Below are 17,634 nucleotides of genomic sequence, written 5' to 3'. Positions count from 1 at the left end.
GGGTCTGACTGAGCAGGGCAGTTCTTCTCCAGGGCTAACCCATTAAACCCAGAGACACAGCTCTACATCCTGTTCTGGTCTCATAGCCACAGCACCAAGTCACCGGGGTGAAGCTCAGCAGGTCAGAGGGGCAGGTGAGGAGGGACAGAGGCAGCATGGCAGACAAGAGACAACATACATGGCTCCTTGGGGCATTGGCACATACCCCACACATACCGTAGCATCATGGGGAGCAGCTACTTCACAGACGACCTCTGGACTTCAGGGTTAACAAGCTCCAAGGTCCAATGATGAGGGAGGACAGATGAGTTAGAATGAGCAAAAGGTTCTTAAAACTCCAGGCTGCCATCTTCCTGGGGAGCTTAGAGATCGTCCTAGCTAGAAATCCAGGGGAAGAGGCTCTGGCCCTGAGGAAAGGGTAACTGAGAAAGACCCTGGCAAAGAAGGCTGGATGGGCAAGCACTGTGCTTAGCATGGCTAAGGTGGGATTGCATCACACACCAGGGAGGGCAGGGTCAGAAGGCCTGGACCAGCCAACTCTCACCTACTGTTTTGGGTAACTAGCCTCCCCTGTTCTCTTAGCCTCCTCATGTGAGGGCTGGAAAGAGGTGTCATTTATGGCCACAGTGTCCTGATGTGAACACCCAAACAAGACTTCTTTCTGCTTGGCAATGGCAGTAGTTGTGTCTTTTTAGAACAATGGCTCAATTCTCTGTTGTCTGTGTGGCTGTTGGTGGATCATGTGACCTGTGTTTCCATTTTGGTTTTGTTGCTAAGAAGCCTGTATCTAAACAATGCTCAATTTCTACATGGAAACCTCACTCCTGGATTTAGCCCTTTTTTTTCTTTTTCTTTTTCTTTTTCTTTTTCTTTTTTTTTCTTTTTTTTTCTTTTTTTGGTTTTTCAAGCCTGTGTTTCTCTATGGCTTTGGAGGCTGTCCTGGAACTAGCTCTTGTAGATCTGCCTGCCTTTGCCTCCCGAGTGCTGGGATTAAAGGCGTGCGCCACCAACGCCCGGCTAGCCCTTTTTTTTCTTAATCTTTAGTTTCCTTTGGTCTCAATGCCCTCGGATATTTATAGAGGTAGAACTAAAATGGAATTTTATATATTCTACTTATTCACCATCCATCCATCTGTCTGTCTGTCCATCCATTCATCACTTATCCACTACTCATCATGTCCCCTTTATGATAGTGTTTGCCTGGACACAAACTCCTCTGCTAAGCTTCTGTTCCTACTTACCCGCCCCATCCAGAGGTTCCCCCACATCCCTCTGAGCCCCTGTGTCCTGCTGATTCACATATCTGCCTCCACTTAAACCATCTTCCCCAGCAGGGGCGCTGCCTGGCTCACTCCCAAGCTGAGGGCAGGAGGCATTGATCCTTATGAGCGAAACTGAATCTGAGATCTTGTTCTCTCTCCAGTTCAAAAGCATCAACCAAGGCAAGAAGACAAGCGTTGCTGACTCCATGCTGCGGATGCTGGAGAAGTATTCCCAAAGCCTGGAGGACCTGGTCCAGGAGCGGACTGAGGAGCTGGAACTGGAGAGGCAGAAGACGGAAAGGCTACTCTCACAGATGCTCCCTCCGTGAGTGACCTGGGGGTGCGAGTGTGCCTCTAGCCTACTTTCCTCCGAGGCGATGGAACTCAGGAGGTGCTCAAAGAACCTGACCTCCAATTCACACGCACACACCCCCCCCACACAATCACACACACACACACACACACACACACACAGGGACACAGAGGTCTTTGTGCTCACAGACGTGCACTAGGGCAGTGATTCAGTGATTCTCAATTTTCCTCATGCCTCTAATACAGTTCCTCATGTTGTGGTGACCCCAACCATAAAATTATTTTCATTGCTACTTCATAACTGTAATTTTGCAACTGCTATACTTACAATGTAAATATCTGTGTTTTCCCACAGTCTTAGGTGACCCCTGTGAAAGGTGACCCCTGTTCTCTTAGCCTCGCCATGTGAGGGCTGGAAAGAGGTGTCATTTATGGCCACAGTGTCCTGATATGAAGACCCAAAAGAGGCTTCTCTTTGCTTGGCAGTGGCAGTAGTTACATTTCTTTAGAACAATGGATCAATCCTCTGTTGTCTTTGTGGGTGTTGGTGGATCAGGTGATCTGACCCCACAAAGGGTCGCAACACACACCCTGAGAACCACTGCACTAGGGGAGCCTGGGATGTTAAGCACACAAGGTTACCCCTTCAAGGAAAGGAATACAAAGCCCATTTTCCACCCAGAAGGCTGGAGCAGACATGCTTTCTAGCCTGGTGGTCTTTGTGCAATCTCTGTGGCCAGAGCTGGCACCTGACCCTCCCCCAGACCCTTCTCCTAAAATTGTCTTTCTCAGTCACTCTACAGAAACCATCTTTATGGAAGGTGTCACATGCGCTTTGCAGAGTTTCAACATAGTCAGGTCTGATCTGCCTTTAGCTTATTACTTTCTTCCTCGGCAAGGTTTAGGCATGCTGTCTTGTGCATGCAGGATTGGGTTAATCACTGCATGAACAGTTTCTCACCAGACTGAGTTGTGCTGAAATACGCCTGAGGCGAACAACTCGGGTCAGACTCCCAAAGTTTGAACCGACACTGGTTACTGAGTGGTGTTGCACCAAACTGCCTTCTTGCCTCCAGGGCTGGTCCCTCTGCTGCTTGCAATGGTCGCAGTGACCCCTACAACTGCTGCCCAGAGTGGGGCTATTTTTTATCCTTTGTGGTAAAATTTCCCAATGATGTGGTCCTTGGCTGTTGATAGATTAAAGTAGGAACAGAGAATGCAAAAAATTCCTTATCATCAGGATGTAAAGGAATATAGAAAAGGCAGTCCTTTAAGTTAACTATGATAATCTAATGTTCTTGAGGAATCATGATAGAAGTGCAGAGGCCTGACTGGAGGCTGCCCATTGTTTTCATGATGGCATTTATGCCCCTGAGATCATGTAATAGTTGAAAATTAGTTTTTGGGGTTTTTTATGAGTTACAAAAAGAAGGGAATTCCAAGGGCTGACTGAAAGTTTTATATGTTCTAGCTGTAATTGTTCCTGTACTAGAAGTTGGGTCTGTTTTAATTTTTCCCCATGAAAGGGCCATTGGCCAATCCATACTGGGTCAATTTCTCTCTTGATTCTGGGGTTAGGGGCTGCCCCCTGGGAGTTTAAAGGCTTACCATCCTTGCCAATTTTAGATTGCCATTTTTATCTCACTGCTTTCCCTTTTTGCACCTGGGGAAAAAAATGAGGGGCCTGGGGCATGGATGGAACTTGGAACCTTGATGTGGGCATGAGGAACCAGGGACAACCTCAAGGGCAGCTCGTTAGTGGAACTGCCACCACTTGAGCAAGTATGGGGGTCACTCAGCCCCTCAGCAAGCCTCACCCCTCCTCTTTACCGTGGTCCTCTTGAAGAAGGTCCAAGTCGCGCATTACTGCAGTTCAGACTGCAAAATAACTGACAGGGATTTTGCCCCCTTCTTCCTTGTTCAGGAAACCAAGGGTCTGATTTTATGATCACTTGCACAAAGTCGCAGAGCTATGCTCTGAATGGTTTGCTCCCCTGAATTTTTAGCAGACACCTCAATAATTGTGTAAAATGCTTTGCCTTGGAGGACTGAGAAGGATCTGTGCTACTCCACTCTCACTGTCCACACTCCTTGGGTGAGGCCACCAAACTCCTACGCTATGCTTCTATTTAAAGAAAGGAAATCTTACCTTCTCTGAGGGTCAAGGCCGACGTGTTGAGATAGACTCTGGGATCTTTGCAAGCAGCAGAGGGACCAGCCCTGGAGGCAAGAAGGCAGTTTGGTGCAACACCACTCAGTAACCAGTGTTGGTTCAAACTTTGGGAGTCTGACCCGAGTTGTTCGCTTCAGGCGTATTTCAGCACAACTCAGTCTGGTGAGAAACTGTTCATGCAGTGATGAACCCAATCCCGCATGCACAAGACAGCATGCCTAAACCTTGCCGAGGAACAAAGTAATGAGCTAAGGGCAGATCAGACCTGACTATGCTGAAACTCTGCAAAGCGCATGTGACACCTTCCATAAAGATGGGTTCTGTAGAGTGACTGAGAAAGACAATTTTAGGAGAAGGGTCTGGGGGAGGGTCAGGTGCCAGCTCTGGCCACAGAGATTGCACAAAGACCACCAGGCTAGAAAGCATGTCTACTCCATCCTTCTGGGTGGAAAATGGGTTTTGTATTCCTTTCCTTGAAGGAACAACCCTGTGTGCTTAACATCCCAGGCTCCCCTATTGCATGTCTGTAAGCACAAACTGCTCCCTGCTCCCACACGTGTTTTGGTGCTTGAATGCACATGTGTGCACCTGTGTTTGAGGACAGAGGTCAACATCAAGTGTCATTTCTTAGAATATCTTCCATGTTGGCTTTTTGAGATAGACTGTCTTCATGGTCTGCAGTTTGGCTGGGTTGACGGACAACCCCAGGGATCTCCCAGTCTCTGCCTCCTCAGTGCTGACTTGCAAGCATTCGTACTACCCTGGAATTTTATGTGTGTTCTGGAATCAAACTCGGGTCCTACTCTTACACAACACCTTTACTGACTGAATCCCCCAGCTCATTTCTTCTCATTTATCTATCTTATTCCTAGCCTTTCCCTGTGTATTGGGCACTGAGCTATGTACACTATTGTTGGGCTCCTAATGCCCACAGCCTGGGAGCAAGGAGTGGCCACAGTGCTCCCAGCTTCCGAGAAAATCAGAGCAGGTCTGTACAGCATAGCTGGCACACCGGCCAACCAGGGACTTCCTCCATACTGTATCCCCAGCCTCCAAACCGTAAAACAGGGTCCTCACCTGATCCCTCTCATCCCTCAGGTCTGTCGCCAATGCTCTAAAGATGGGAACAACTGTGGAGCCAGAGTACTTCGAGCAGGTCACCATCTATTTCAGTGACATCGTGGGCTTCACCACCATCTCAGCCTTGAGTGAGCCCATTGAGGTTGTGGGTTTCCTCAATGACCTCTACACGATGTTTGATGCTGTTCTGGACAGCCATGACGTTTATAAGGTAAGACAACAGGAGACTCGCCTTCTCTTCCTCCCTCAGCAGCTGTGCTCTGCAAGTTTGTTTCCATCCACATATGTGTGCATTTGCATCAATTAACTATTGCTGTGTAGTGAATAATCTCAAAGTCCAGCAGCATACAATGAAACCATTTGTTACAAGCCTCAGAATGAGCTGGACTCATACACATCTCTGGCTACCTGCAGGCAAGCTGAGCAGCTTTATGACATTAGCTTGGTTTTCTGCATCTCTGGCCCATTGTCTCTCTGAAATGGTTCACATGCATAGCTGGGTTCTGAGATAGGACAGAGGCATGCTGGCTTTTCGAGGTCTAGCCTGGGATTGACACATTGCTTCTCTTGACAAATTCTGTTGGCCAAGGAAGACAATGTGGCAAGTTTGAAGAGGCAGGAGAAGCAACACCAGATGTGGATGGGAGCCGTTGTAGGGATGTGGATCCAAGCAGGGATGGAGAGTGTGTCGTTTGATTTCATTTGTTCCTACATTCACATGCCCCTGGTCTGTCCGTTTATTCGTTAACATTTTCATGGGCAGGCTCTTTTGTGCTTGGAACGTGGATACAGAGACAAGCCAGCTCTAGTTCCCACCCTGCAGGAGCTCTCAGTCCTGTAGGTGGCAGATGACAATAGCCCCCGTGACAGTGAAAATGAGAAAATGCTGAGGGCATGAGGGAGCAGGAGTGAGGAGAGCAGGGAAGGCTTCCTGGAAGAGGAGACTTCTCCCCAGCACCATGCAGCTTGGGTGAAGCCACTTCAGCAGGATGTGGGGGACCACGAACAAGCACCAGGGACTTGAGAGGGCTCTGAGTAGGGAATTCCAGATGGGTCACTGTGGCGGGACACAACATGGGCCAGCAGTAGCTGTGAGGAGACAGGCATCTTAGCAGAGGCACAAGACCTTCTGTAGCCTGTTTCTGGTGTGTCTTTAGATCCTGGACTTGGTTCCCGCCTGGCCAAATGTGTTGCTTTGGCCAAATATCTTCCCCACTCTAAGCCTGTTTCCTTATCTGTGGATCAGACAACCTCCACCCTGGCCGTTTACAGTGGACATAGAAGTGTGTGTCAGTTGTGATTGGGAGATAAGCTCACTGATTCCTCTGCAGCTCCACTGTGCTGTAGCGATCCTCCTACAACCCAGCCTCCCACACCCCTGCCTCCTGCAACCCTGCCTTTTATGGTCCAGGAGCTGGTGTCCCAGATGTGACAGAGAAAATGGGGAAGGTGTCATCCTACTGTGTCCTGTTGGCTTTCATTCCCATGTATGGTCCAGCAACTCCTTTGAGTTATAGTCCTTAGGGAACAAGGCAGGAGAAGATGCTGGAAGGAGTCAAGGGATGGAGCAGGCAGGCGTACTGCTGTCTGCATTATCTGTAGTGTCTGTCCCAGCACTTGCGGAACACCTACCGTGTATGGGATGCTGTGTTAAGGGCTTTGTGTGCATGAGGGTTTGTGAGGCAAGCATTGGCCCCCTAACTTACAGATGACACAGCGGAGGTACCATGGCTTATGTGAACCTGAGGCTTGAACTCACAATTGGATCCTCGGTGCCTAGTAGCACGTTCACCCTCTTCATGACACAGATTCTCTTGGGATAAAGTGGCAGGGCACAGTGACCCACAACCCTCTGGAGTGGACGCACCTCTCCTCTGAGTGCATTTGTCACTGCTTCTTCTCTGTGGATCTCCACACCACCAGACCTTCTCACGTGCTCCTTCCCCTTGGGGTTCCCCCACCTCTCTCTGCCTGCTCCCCTGTGAGCCGTCCTTCCAGTCTCCCATTTGCTCCCCTGCCTCCCAGACATAGTGAGGAGCTCTGGTTGGCACTCTCAAAATTCCCCTTGACAGACCTTGGTGACAATCCTGAGGCCAGAAAGGAAAGAGGCCTGCCTAGGGCCACACAGACAGAAGCAGAGCCAGGAGGAGCCGAAGGGTCCACAGGCTACCATAGGCATCAGCCCATGCAGACAGTACAGGGGTGACCCACAGAGGCCACTGCCACTAGAGTCCTCAGACCCCTCCCCTGCCACCAGGGTAGGAATTCCACAGCTCCAAGTGGTGTCTGGCAGCCCACACCCCAGCCTCCTGCAGGTCCCACAGGTGTCTCCCCAAGCCCCCGTGCTTTGATCTGCCCTGAGTCACTCTGGCCTGTCTCTCCTGCCTCTGCTAATCTTTTCTCACACATGTGTCCCTCCCAGCTCTGAATCATGCCTCGGCTGTGCTCTGAACTCTGGCCAAGAGGCCTGCATCTTCCCGGCAGAGGGAAATGAAATCAAACAAGGCCTGCACACCCCTCCAGATGTGGGGAACACCAGGCCCAGTCTCTGTGATGTGTGATTCGTCTCTCATCACTCCTACCATCTGCCTCGGTTTCCCTCCCATCAGCAGCAGGATCTAGTTACAGCTTTGAATCATTTCTGGTCTGAAAAGCAGCCATTCAAACAAACACTTACTGCATGTGTGGGGATGAGGGTGGGAGAGTGGGCTAGGGGTGGGGGTTAGGAGGAGGGGGGGAGTGGGGGGGTGAAAGGACCACCCTAACATCAGCATCACTGAGTAAGCACTTTTATGGATGTAGCATGGAATTGAGTCCTGGGGCTCAGGGCCTAGCACAAGGCATGAGGCAGGAGACTAGGGAAACAGGGGACAAGGGTTTGGTTACCCAGCTTGTCCTGGGGTGTGGAGGCCCTGCCATGTAAGCTATTAAACAGCCTGAAGCTTGTCCGCCCTCCAAGTCCGAAGCTCCTGTTGGTGGCATGGGGTTGAAGTGCCTGTGGCTCAGGACTGTTGTGCTGATTAGGAGCAAAGTGCTGTCTTTCACCCAGTCACAGCATAATGCCAGCACTGGTAGACTGCCACCTCTTTCCCAGGCTTCCACTGAAAACCTGGAAGGAAGAAGCATGCCGAGCAAGTACCTCAGGAAGGAGAGCTTGGCTTGAGGGTCTTCACAGCATGCTTCATTTAGCCCTTGGTAGGATGAGTTAGCACTTGACACACATGAGGCTTAGAGAGGGCAAGATCCCCCATTGAGGTTACACGGTGAGTCAGTGGCACGGTTAGACTCCACTAGAATTCAGCCCTCGATCTTACTTCTCTGCTGTAACTCCCACCCCTGAAGGGAGCACATACATTACAAGCAGCCACAGCCTCACCTGCATCATCAGGCATCCCTGGGCACACTACCTCTGTGAGGGTCAGCATGTGGCTGACCCTGAATTCTGAAATGCTGGGCTGTGGGAGGGTCAGCTGGTAAGAACCATGGCTGACGTGGGGTGGGGCACGGGGAATCCTGTGAAACAAACAGCTCTGACAGTTGAGGGGGCACCACACTGGTCTCGGGTCCTGAGGTTGGCAGGGGCTCTGTGGGACAATGGTATATCTGGCTTTGTCAACTAATTCCACTCACAGCTCACAGAGAAGAAGCTGTGGTTGCAAGGGAAGTTGTGGCTTCAAGGGAAGCTGTGGCTGCAAGAGAAGCTGTAGCTGCAAGGGAAGCCCTCTCTGCCTGTGCAAGTAGCAAAGCTGGGGTGGAACCAGATGGTCTGTCTGGTTCCAGAACTTTTTTCCTTTATCTCCTCCTCCTTCAGTTTTGTGTGTGTGTGTGTGTGTGTGTGTGTGTGTGTGTGCGTGCATGCGTGCACGTTTGTGTGCGCTTGTGTGCATATGTGTGGAGAACAGAGGACAGCTTGTGGGAATCAGTTCTCACCTTGCACCATGAGGATTCTAAGGATCAGCTTCAGACCATCAAGGTCAGCTGCTTACCCAACAAGTCATTTCAAGCCTCCTCCATCCCTTCTCCTTTTGAGTCAAGGTCTTACTATATAGCCTAGGCATTGCTGGCTTCAAACTTGCAGTAATCCTCCTACTTCAGCCTCATGAGTATGGAGATCACAGGCTGCTACAGGCTGCTCTAGAACCCACTTTCTTTTTCTCAATATATATTTTTATTTAAATTAGAAACATGAATGCTTCACATGTCAGTCCCAGCTCCCTCTCCCACCCCTCCTCCCTTGTCCCTCCACCAGCCCCAAAACCCCCCACTCAATCCCCACATCATTCCCCAGGGAGGTTGAGGGCCTCCTTGGGGGGATCTCTAAAGTCTGTCATTTCATCCTGGGCAGGACCTAGGCCCTTCCCCATGTGTCCAGGATGGGAAAGCATCCCTCTGTTTGGAATGGGCTCCCAAAGCTCATTCATAAACCATGGTAAACACTGATCTACTACCCAAGGCCCCAGTGATTTCTGTGGCCTCCTCCCTGGCACTACATTCATGGAGTCTGGATCAGTCTTCTCTTGGCCTCTCAGCCATCAGTCTGGGATTCAAGAGCCCCCCCACTTATCCGGTCAGCTGTCTTTGTGGGTTTCATCATCCCTTTGCTCATCACTACTCCATCTCTGTCACTAGGTCTCAGAAGTTCAGTTCAGTGTTTAACTGTGGGTATCTGTCTCTGCTTCCATCAGTCCCTGGACGAAGGTTCTAGGATGAACCCACTTTCTTTCTAGTATCCATGGAAGCCAATAAAGTCAGGACGTCAGACTGTCCCTGACAGGTACCTTCTTCAGATGAAGCCCTGGCTGGCTGCTGTGGCTGCATTCACACTGCTCCCTGGGTCAGAGACAGACAGACCTGCCATCTGCCTTACAGACAGAGCCCACCTGAAGCTCATGGCTCAGTACTGAATGCCTGGGCCTGAAGGCTGGTAGAGGCTACAGAGTGTGTGTGATATGGGGGTGGGTGGGGGTCTGGGGGCCTCCTGATTGGTGGCATGCAGGTTTGAGTGTGGGACAGGCTGTTCCAACATGACATTGTCATTTTCAGGTAGAGACCATTGGAGATGCCTACATGGTAGCATCTGGGCTCCCTCGGCGAAATGGGAGTCGGCATGCAGCTGAGATCGCCAACATGGCCCTGGACATACTTAGCTATGCAGGCAACTTCCGGATGAGGCATGCACCCGATGTGCCCATCCGTGTCAGGGCTGGTCTTCACTCAGGTAGGCAGAAGGGCTGGGGGCCACAGCCAGGCCCCTCAGAACTCCCAGGGTGGACTCCCTGGTATTCAGACACTCTGCCAGAAAAGCTTTGTGACCCTTGGCTACCTTATGCCAAAGGGTCTGGGCATTCAGATTCACAAACCTTACTTGGTTTGAAATTTTCTGCCCTTAACATCAGGTCAAAGGCAGCTGATTCCATGTGAAGAAGCCATTAGTCTGATGGAAGAGGTAGACCTCTCCTATAGTCATGGCAGCAACTTAATGTATGCTGACCTGGGTGCGGGCAAAGCTTCAGAGAGGGGTCTCTTTACCCCTCCCTTCTGCAGCTCCCTCCTGCAGGACCAAGTGCAAAGGCCCCTGTAGCCCCAAAGTCCTCACGGACCTCTCCAGCCTCCCCCTGTGGCTCCCCACCAGCCCCCCACCCACACTCACTAGTGGTTTCCCAGGCTTTCAGGCCTGCTGTCTCCTGCCCTTCAGTCTCCCTTCAAGACACAGACCAGCTATCGCTTCTCTGGGTTGCTTCCCTCACCCTGGTACTGGCTACAGCTTCCCCATCTCCTACATGGCCGGGTCTATCCCATGCACACCTCTCTTGGTGTTGCCATTGGCTCCAGGCAGCATGATCCTCAGTTCAGGACACACAAAAGGTGGCATGGTGGCATGGGGAGGCTGGTGCTGGGACCTCTGTCTGGCTTCCTGGAGCTCCCCGGGGACATTTGGATTTCAGGGCCATGTGTGGCAGGTGTTGTGGGTCTTACCATGCCTCGGTACTGCCTCTTTGGGGACACGGTCAACACTGCTTCCCGGATGGAATCTACAGGGCTGCGTGAGTGTCTCTAACTTCTATCCTGACCCCAGGGAAGTCTTTCTCAACAAACCCAGACTGGCTGTCCCTACCATGTCCCCATCTGGTGGCAGTATACCATAGGTGACAGCACAGGGAGGGATATGTGCTCTTTAACTTTCCATGGCCTTTTAATGATGATCTCACGGGAGAACTAGCAGGAATTCAAGAAGCAGGAAACCAGGGTCCTCCCCCTAACTGCGACTTTCTTGCCCAGTGTCCTTGAGCAGGCTCTGCCTGGAGGGCCTTGGTGTTCTCCTTTTACAGTGCGGCGACCCTCTTCCTGTTTGGGATTTTATTTGACTGCATGCCAGCCTCTGTTATGCTAGGCCAGCTCTAACGCCACCACGTAGACATCTCCAACACTTTAGGCCCTTACTTGGGGAGGGCCTCCTCCGATAGCTTGGAGAAAACAGGCCCAAACTGCTGGGTCTTAGGGCCTCTGCCTCTGGGTTATAGATGGTGCTATATGGCCCTGGGGTAGCTCTGTGTGCACACTGCATAGCTGGGTTTGGTAACCCTACAGGTAAACATTGTGTTCCAGGGATCTCCGCTTCACCTATGTGGCTTGTTTTTTTCTTGGGGGCTCTTTCCGTGATCAACTGTCTACAGGAATGAAGAATCATGTGCATCATAACCTCGTTGGGAAACTGACTGGAGCTACCGCCATGGCTCTTAGAGAAGCCGGCGTCACCAGGGAGTGGTGGCTTGATTTCTGCCTTTCTTCTCAGCATACAGAATCCATGTTAGCCGAAGCACTGTCCAGACCCTGCTCAGCCTTGACGAAGGCTACATAATTGATGTCAGAGGCCAGACTGAACTAAAGGTGAGGGACTGCCCTTGGGACCGGTTTCAGCTGACAGGTGTGAGCTGGGTATAGAGGTGATTCTCTCTGTTCCCCAAATTTAGGATAAAAAAGTTTCTTTTTGATTCTTTGCTAGAGTCAGGGGCAGAGCAGAGAAGTTGTGGCTACTAGTGATCCACCCACGTAGCGCCCTGGTGCCCAACACACATAATATATATGGCCTTCAGAGCAGTTGTGAAAAGAATAAATTATCCTCATATTACATAGTTGAGGATATTCAATTAGAAAAGCAAAGGCTAGCCCATGACCCCATCCGGTGATGGCTCTAAGCTTGTGCCATCTCTGCAACATTCTTGGGCTCCTGGGCATCCCTCAGAACCCAGTTCAGACATCACCTCTCGCTAAAACCTGCCCTGGCCCAAGAACATCCCCACTTTCTCCAACGGTTGTCATAACTTCCCTGTGCACCCATGAACAGCTCTCCACGTGTGACCCTGGGCTGAGCTTGCCCATGAGCTCCTTTGAGGCACAGAAAAGCCTTGAACGCTTCCTTCCTTCCTTCCTTCCTTCCTTCCTCCCTCCCTCCCTCTCTTCCTTTCCTTCCTTCCTTCCCTCCTTCCTTCCTTCCATTTTTATACAATGCTTGGTGAAGTCAGCAACTTCTCCTACCTCACTGTCCCCTCCCCCAAGTTCCTCCCTCCACCAGGGGCAGTCCTGACCAGGAGGGAGGGGTTGCCTAGTTTACAGGTCCCCTGAGCTGTGACTGGACCTCAGAATCAGGCACTCTCTGATTCACCTCATGACACTGTGGGATGATGTCACAGCAGGAGGTGGCACCCATCCAGAGCATGGTCTTAAAGCTCCTGAGGGCCAGTGTCTGCTTGTGTCATCAGGAGTTGGACAGGGCTGCAGCAGGCTGTGGTGGAGGGTGTGGACTGTTTGACTTGGGGACGTGAGCATGTCCTGAGGAACAGGACTGGGTCAGCAGAGGAACTCAGAGGGTGGGATAGCATAGGCTCTCAGTGTCCTTTAGCTCCCTCCCACATAATCCAAGGGGAGGCTGCAAGGAATTCTACATGGTTCACGCCTCGGGCTTTAGCATTTTGGGCCTGCCTGCATCTCTGTAACTGTTAAGTATTATAATAGCCAATCCTCACAATAACTTTAGGAGATAACAGAGAGGTGAAGTAAGTGGGCCAAAGTCACTCAGATGTCAAGAGGCAGAGCCAGGCTTCTCCTTGCTTGGGGAGGATCCTTTGGGCCTTGGCCTCTTACCTCTTCTTCTTTGTTCCAGGGGAAGGGCTCGGAGGAGACCTACTGGCTGACGGGGAAGGTGGGATTCTGTAGGCCTCTCCCTACACCTCTGTCTATCAGACCTGGGTGAGTCAGGAGGGATTCCCCAAAAACAGAACATGTCCCCATTAGGGGTGATCTGTTATTTTAGATTACCAAAGACCTGATAAGACCTGGAAAATACATAATTGCCTGGTGCTATCTAAGCACTGTCTGCATGGCTGGGCAGTGGCTGTGTCTGCTCCACGGCCTGGCTCAGCCAGGTTGTTTCAGGTGCATTTTGGGGTCCCCAGATGCTCAGTAAGTCTGCGTGAGAGCTTGCTGTGTCCCCACAAAACTGCATAAACAGGCCATCTTTCGGGGACACCACACAGGGGCATGCCGTGCACACCCAGCAGTGGGGGTCTTTCTATTCTGAGCTGACCAGCAGTGTCCTTGTCGCCGTCTTCCAGTCACAGATTCATATCAAAGGACACCAAGGGGCTGCACGAGGAAGATTCTTCAGAGCTTGGGCCTCTGACAGCATGCTCGCTGCCCTGAATCCTTGGGGACACCATGTCCCTCACTGAGGGCCATGTGGAACAGTAGCAGGTTCCTCCAACAAGCTGTCCCTTGCCCCTCTGCCCCCATGAGAGCCTCCACAGGCAAAGGCAGCAGGCACAGGAGTTACCAAAGAACAGAAGGTCCTTGGACCATGGTGGCCAAGGGGCTCAGTCCACCAAGGGAGGTTGAGCTAGGAAATGCACTGGGCCCCTCCCAGATGACCCGGCATTGGGTTAAAATTCTCCCTTCACCAGAACCTCTAACTCAGGGGTTCTCAACCTGTGGGTTGCTGTCCCGCGCTACCGTCTCGCCAGCAAGAACGACGCAGAACACTCGGATCCTTCTGCAGTAAAGCTTTAATGCATCTTGAGAGATAGATGATCAGCTTCTTAGAGGGAGACCCCAAGCTAAGAAACCCAGCCCCTTATATAAGCCTAGGAGCTCCGAGTGAGATGTGTAGAGCCGGGATTGGTGGTTTGCACATCACCCCAGATGACGTCACGGGAGAGGCACAGTTTAAACGGTTAACTCCAACTGACAGCGACAGTTAACTCTAACTGACAGCGACAGTTAACTCCAACTGACAGCGACAGTTAACTCCAACTGACAGCGACAGTTAACTCCAACTGACAGTGGATGTCAGCGCCATCTTCTAACGGCAATAGCGATAGCGAGGGCGGCTCCTCACAGGTTGCAACGCATTTGGGCTCACATGTCAGATATTTACATTAAGATTTGTAACAGTAGCAAAATTACAGTTGTGAATTAGCAATGGAATAATTTTGTGATTGGGGGTCACCACAGCGTGAGGAACTGTATTAACGGGTCCCAGCGTTGGGAAGGTCGAGAGCCACTGCTCTAGCTGGTTGCTCTTAGCCACTTCCGGGTCTGCCCTGCCCAGCGCTCGCTCTGCTGTTTCCTGCAGCTGGACACCTGCTCACGGGCTTCTGCTCTGCGTCTTAAAGCACACCTCAAGTCTCTCCTTGGGGTCTTTGTTCTTGCCGTTGCTATGGCTTAAGATGCCCTGCCACCCTTAAATTATTTGTGTATGTATTTATTTATTTGCTTATTTATTTATTTAGGTCATTAAGTGTTTCGTTTTTTTTTTTTTTTCCTTGACTGGGACAAAGCTAGGACTCTGTCCCTCCTTTGAGCCGCACCCCCAGCAGTCTGGCCCCAGCTCTCAAGCTCCCTCTATGGCCCTGATCTGGCCACACCCCGATGAAGCCCCTGTCGCCTCCTGCCCTGTCCCCAGCCAGACTCTGGCCATGCCCACACTTAGGGAAGCCCTGTCTGCTTCTGGCCATCCTGTCCCAGGGCTGGGGACCTGCAGGCTTGGTCGCCATTTATCAACCAGCGCTTCCTCAGCTGATGGCTTTTCCATTCCTAAACAGAAACTTTAGAAAGTGCCAGAAACATTTTCATCTTCTGGCTCATGGAGGCAGGAAACTGGAGATTAGCTGCAAGGAGCATCGCCTGACCCAGAGCTCAGGCAGGCAGTGGAGGGTCTGTGCTCAGTGCCTGCATGTGAGCTGGCAGGCCTCTGTACTCGTACACACACACTAATACACATGTATATATGTGTACACACACACATGCGCACATATGTACACATGTAGGCACTCACACACACACACTTGTACACATATATGCACTCAGGCGTGTGCACACACACATACACAGGCACATGCATACACACAAGCATACATGTAGGCACTCACACACAAAGCATCTGCTTACACACACACTGTTTCCATCAAAAGTCAGGCAGGGATCATGGACAGAATCCTGCCCTAAGCATGTGATGGCATAGCCATTGACCAGGGCAGCAGAACTCAGAGATTCTTACCCTCCCCATCCCCCCACTCCCATCACACTGCAAGAAGACACCTCACAAAGTTCCCTTTCTGTTCCCTCTGCCCTTGCTAAGCACCATCAAAAGTGTCCTTGATGGCTGGGAGTGTGGTTCAGTTGCAGAATGCTGACCTAACATGTGTAAAGCCTTGGGTCTTACTCCCAGTGTCAACAAATGTCCCCTGGATTGCTGTGAATTCTTGGCTATTCCTCAGATATCTGCTTCATTCTCTTGACCAAAGCGATGCCCAGGTTGAATAGCTCCAGGCACTATGGGCAGAGCATGAGAAAGTGAACGCGTATGTGGGGTGTCCAGCGAACCCCTTGCCCCAGTGCCTCCCACAGTCACATTTCAAGTAGGGCACAGAGGGGTGGCCACACAGGCAGCCAGGGAATTAGTTACTGTGTGACCATGGAGAAGACATCCCATGTTTGAGCATTGCTCCTACAGTGTAAAGGTGGGGATGATCCAGCCAGTGTGCCCAGTGTGCTGAGTGTGCCAAGTGTGCCCAGTGTGTCCGGTGTACCCAGTGTGCCCAGTGTGCCCAGTGTGTCCGGTGTACCCAGTGTGCCCAGTGTGCCAAGTGTGCCGAGTGTGCCCAGTGTGTCCAGTGTGTCCGGTGTGCCGAGTGTGCCCAGTGTGCCGAGTGTGTCCAGTGTGCCCAGTGTGCCGAGTGTGTCCAGTGTGTCCGGTGTACCCAGTGTGCCCAGTGTGCCAAGTGTGTCCGGTGTACCCAGTGTGCCCAGTGTGCCAAGTGTGCCGAGTGTGCCCGGTGTGCCCAGTGTGCCCAGTGTGCCCAGTGTGCTGAGTGTGCCCAGTGTGTCCAGTGTGCCCAGTGTGCCCAGTGTGCCCAGGGCAGGCTGCTGGGCGTCAGAAGACACAGAGTGGAAGCCCCAGCCACCTATCACTATTATTCCAGGAGTTGTTTATAATCCTCATCTTTCCGTTCTCCTCAGAGACCCATGGCATGACCGCATAAACCAAGAAATCCGGACCGGCTTTGCCAAAGCGCGCCAGGATCAGGCTGAGCCTAGGAGGTCAGGGGAGGCTGGGCCAGGTCCCTGATAGGAAGTCAGTGGGCCAAACCACCCATGACAGACAACATGCCCTACCACCACCCCCTGAAAGGAATGCCAAATCAGCTCCCTGGTGATCTGTCACCTACCAGTGACATGAGCTGGTGTCTTCTCTAGTGACTCCCGGGGTATCCTTACCTCCTGCCAGAGAAACAATAAAAATAGAAATACTCCCTCCCACCCTGCAGTTCTTCATTCTGTGTTGGACAAGCCATTTTGATGTAGAGAGTTCATTGTTCCCAAGCCCCTGGGTCCTATGGAGGACCCCGTCCCCACCAAATGACTCAGGGGCCAAAGCCAGAGTAAGGAGGGCCCTCCCTCCAAGTGGCAAGGTTTTCTGGGAAAAGCAAAAGCCAGGCAGGCGAGGGTTCCTCAGGCTGGGACAGCGTCCATCCCCCAACACACAGAACCTGTTCGATATCCTCTCTCAGAGCATCAAGAGAACTCTCAGAGTGCCCACAGGAAGTGCCCAGCCCTGCCTACTCCCCTGCCTCATCAGAAGCAGCCCACCCCTTCAGCAGCTGGGAGCACAGTGCTGAGAGTCAAGTGTGTGCTCCCAGAATCTCAGGATGGTGGAGGGGGCTTCGGATTCCTTGGCTGTCAAGACCATGAGAGTTCTATCATGGAGAAGAAGAAAGAAAAAAGCCCAACTCATTAAACCGTGGTACTTCAAAGAATGCTCGCCAAATCCCCGCGGGCAATTCCAGAGCCAGAGAAATCAGGCACACACATGTAACTCATTTCTCCACTGAGGGAGAGGCCTGGGGTGGTGATGGGGGAGGGGCAGGTTAAGCCACTAAACAAACTCTCCTTCCAAAGATCCCTCAGGAGGGGGAGCTGTAGGACTTTATCCTGGGGCCTCTGGGAAAACCTGTCTAGGTCACTGTGACCAATTACCTCTACAGGGCCTTCCCTACCTGCATAACTTTGGGTCTAATGTTTCTAAGCAAGGGCCATGAAGACGTTCTGTCTCACCCAGTCGTCCTGCAGATGTTGAGTGGGAAAGTCGTCCTGTGTTGGTGGCACACGGCTATGCTTGTGTGGTATAGCCACGGGGACCTGTTTTCTCTGTGGGCCTGCATGGCCTTCCTTAGGCCTGTGGCTCTTACCCGAAGCCTTCATCTGTGTCTTCTGGGACATGAATGATTGATTGCTTTAGTCTGGGAGGCCCCT

General features: G+C 51.6%; 1 protein-coding gene across 1 annotated transcript in view; it reads left to right on the top strand.

The window, feature by feature from the left end:
• The window catches only part of LOC101843871 (guanylate cyclase D), a 37,502-nt gene extending 20,861 nt beyond the window's left edge, over nucleotides 1-16,641 (top strand). Inside the window, exons 13-19 of the mRNA XM_040731802.1 lie at nucleotides 1,424-1,587; nucleotides 4,846-5,038; nucleotides 9,871-10,045; nucleotides 10,773-10,871; nucleotides 11,621-11,715; nucleotides 12,989-13,074; nucleotides 16,342-16,641. Coding sequence (XP_040587736.1) covers nucleotides 1,424-1,587; nucleotides 4,846-5,038; nucleotides 9,871-10,045; nucleotides 10,773-10,871; nucleotides 11,621-11,715; nucleotides 12,989-13,074; nucleotides 16,342-16,450 — 921 coding nt within the window. The 3' untranslated portion in view covers nucleotides 16,451-16,641. The remainder of the gene's footprint in view (nucleotides 1-1,423; nucleotides 1,588-4,845; nucleotides 5,039-9,870; nucleotides 10,046-10,772; nucleotides 10,872-11,620; nucleotides 11,716-12,988; nucleotides 13,075-16,341) is intronic.
• The last annotated feature ends 993 nt before the right edge of the window (nucleotides 16,642-17,634 follow it).

This window comes from Mesocricetus auratus, unplaced genomic scaffold (assembly GCF_017639785.1).
Source record: "Mesocricetus auratus isolate SY011 unplaced genomic scaffold, BCM_Maur_2.0 Super-Scaffold_4256, whole genome shotgun sequence".
Lineage (NCBI taxonomy): Eukaryota > Metazoa > Chordata > Mammalia > Rodentia > Cricetidae > Mesocricetus > Mesocricetus auratus.
This window is presented reverse-complemented; position numbering and strand designations above follow the sequence as displayed.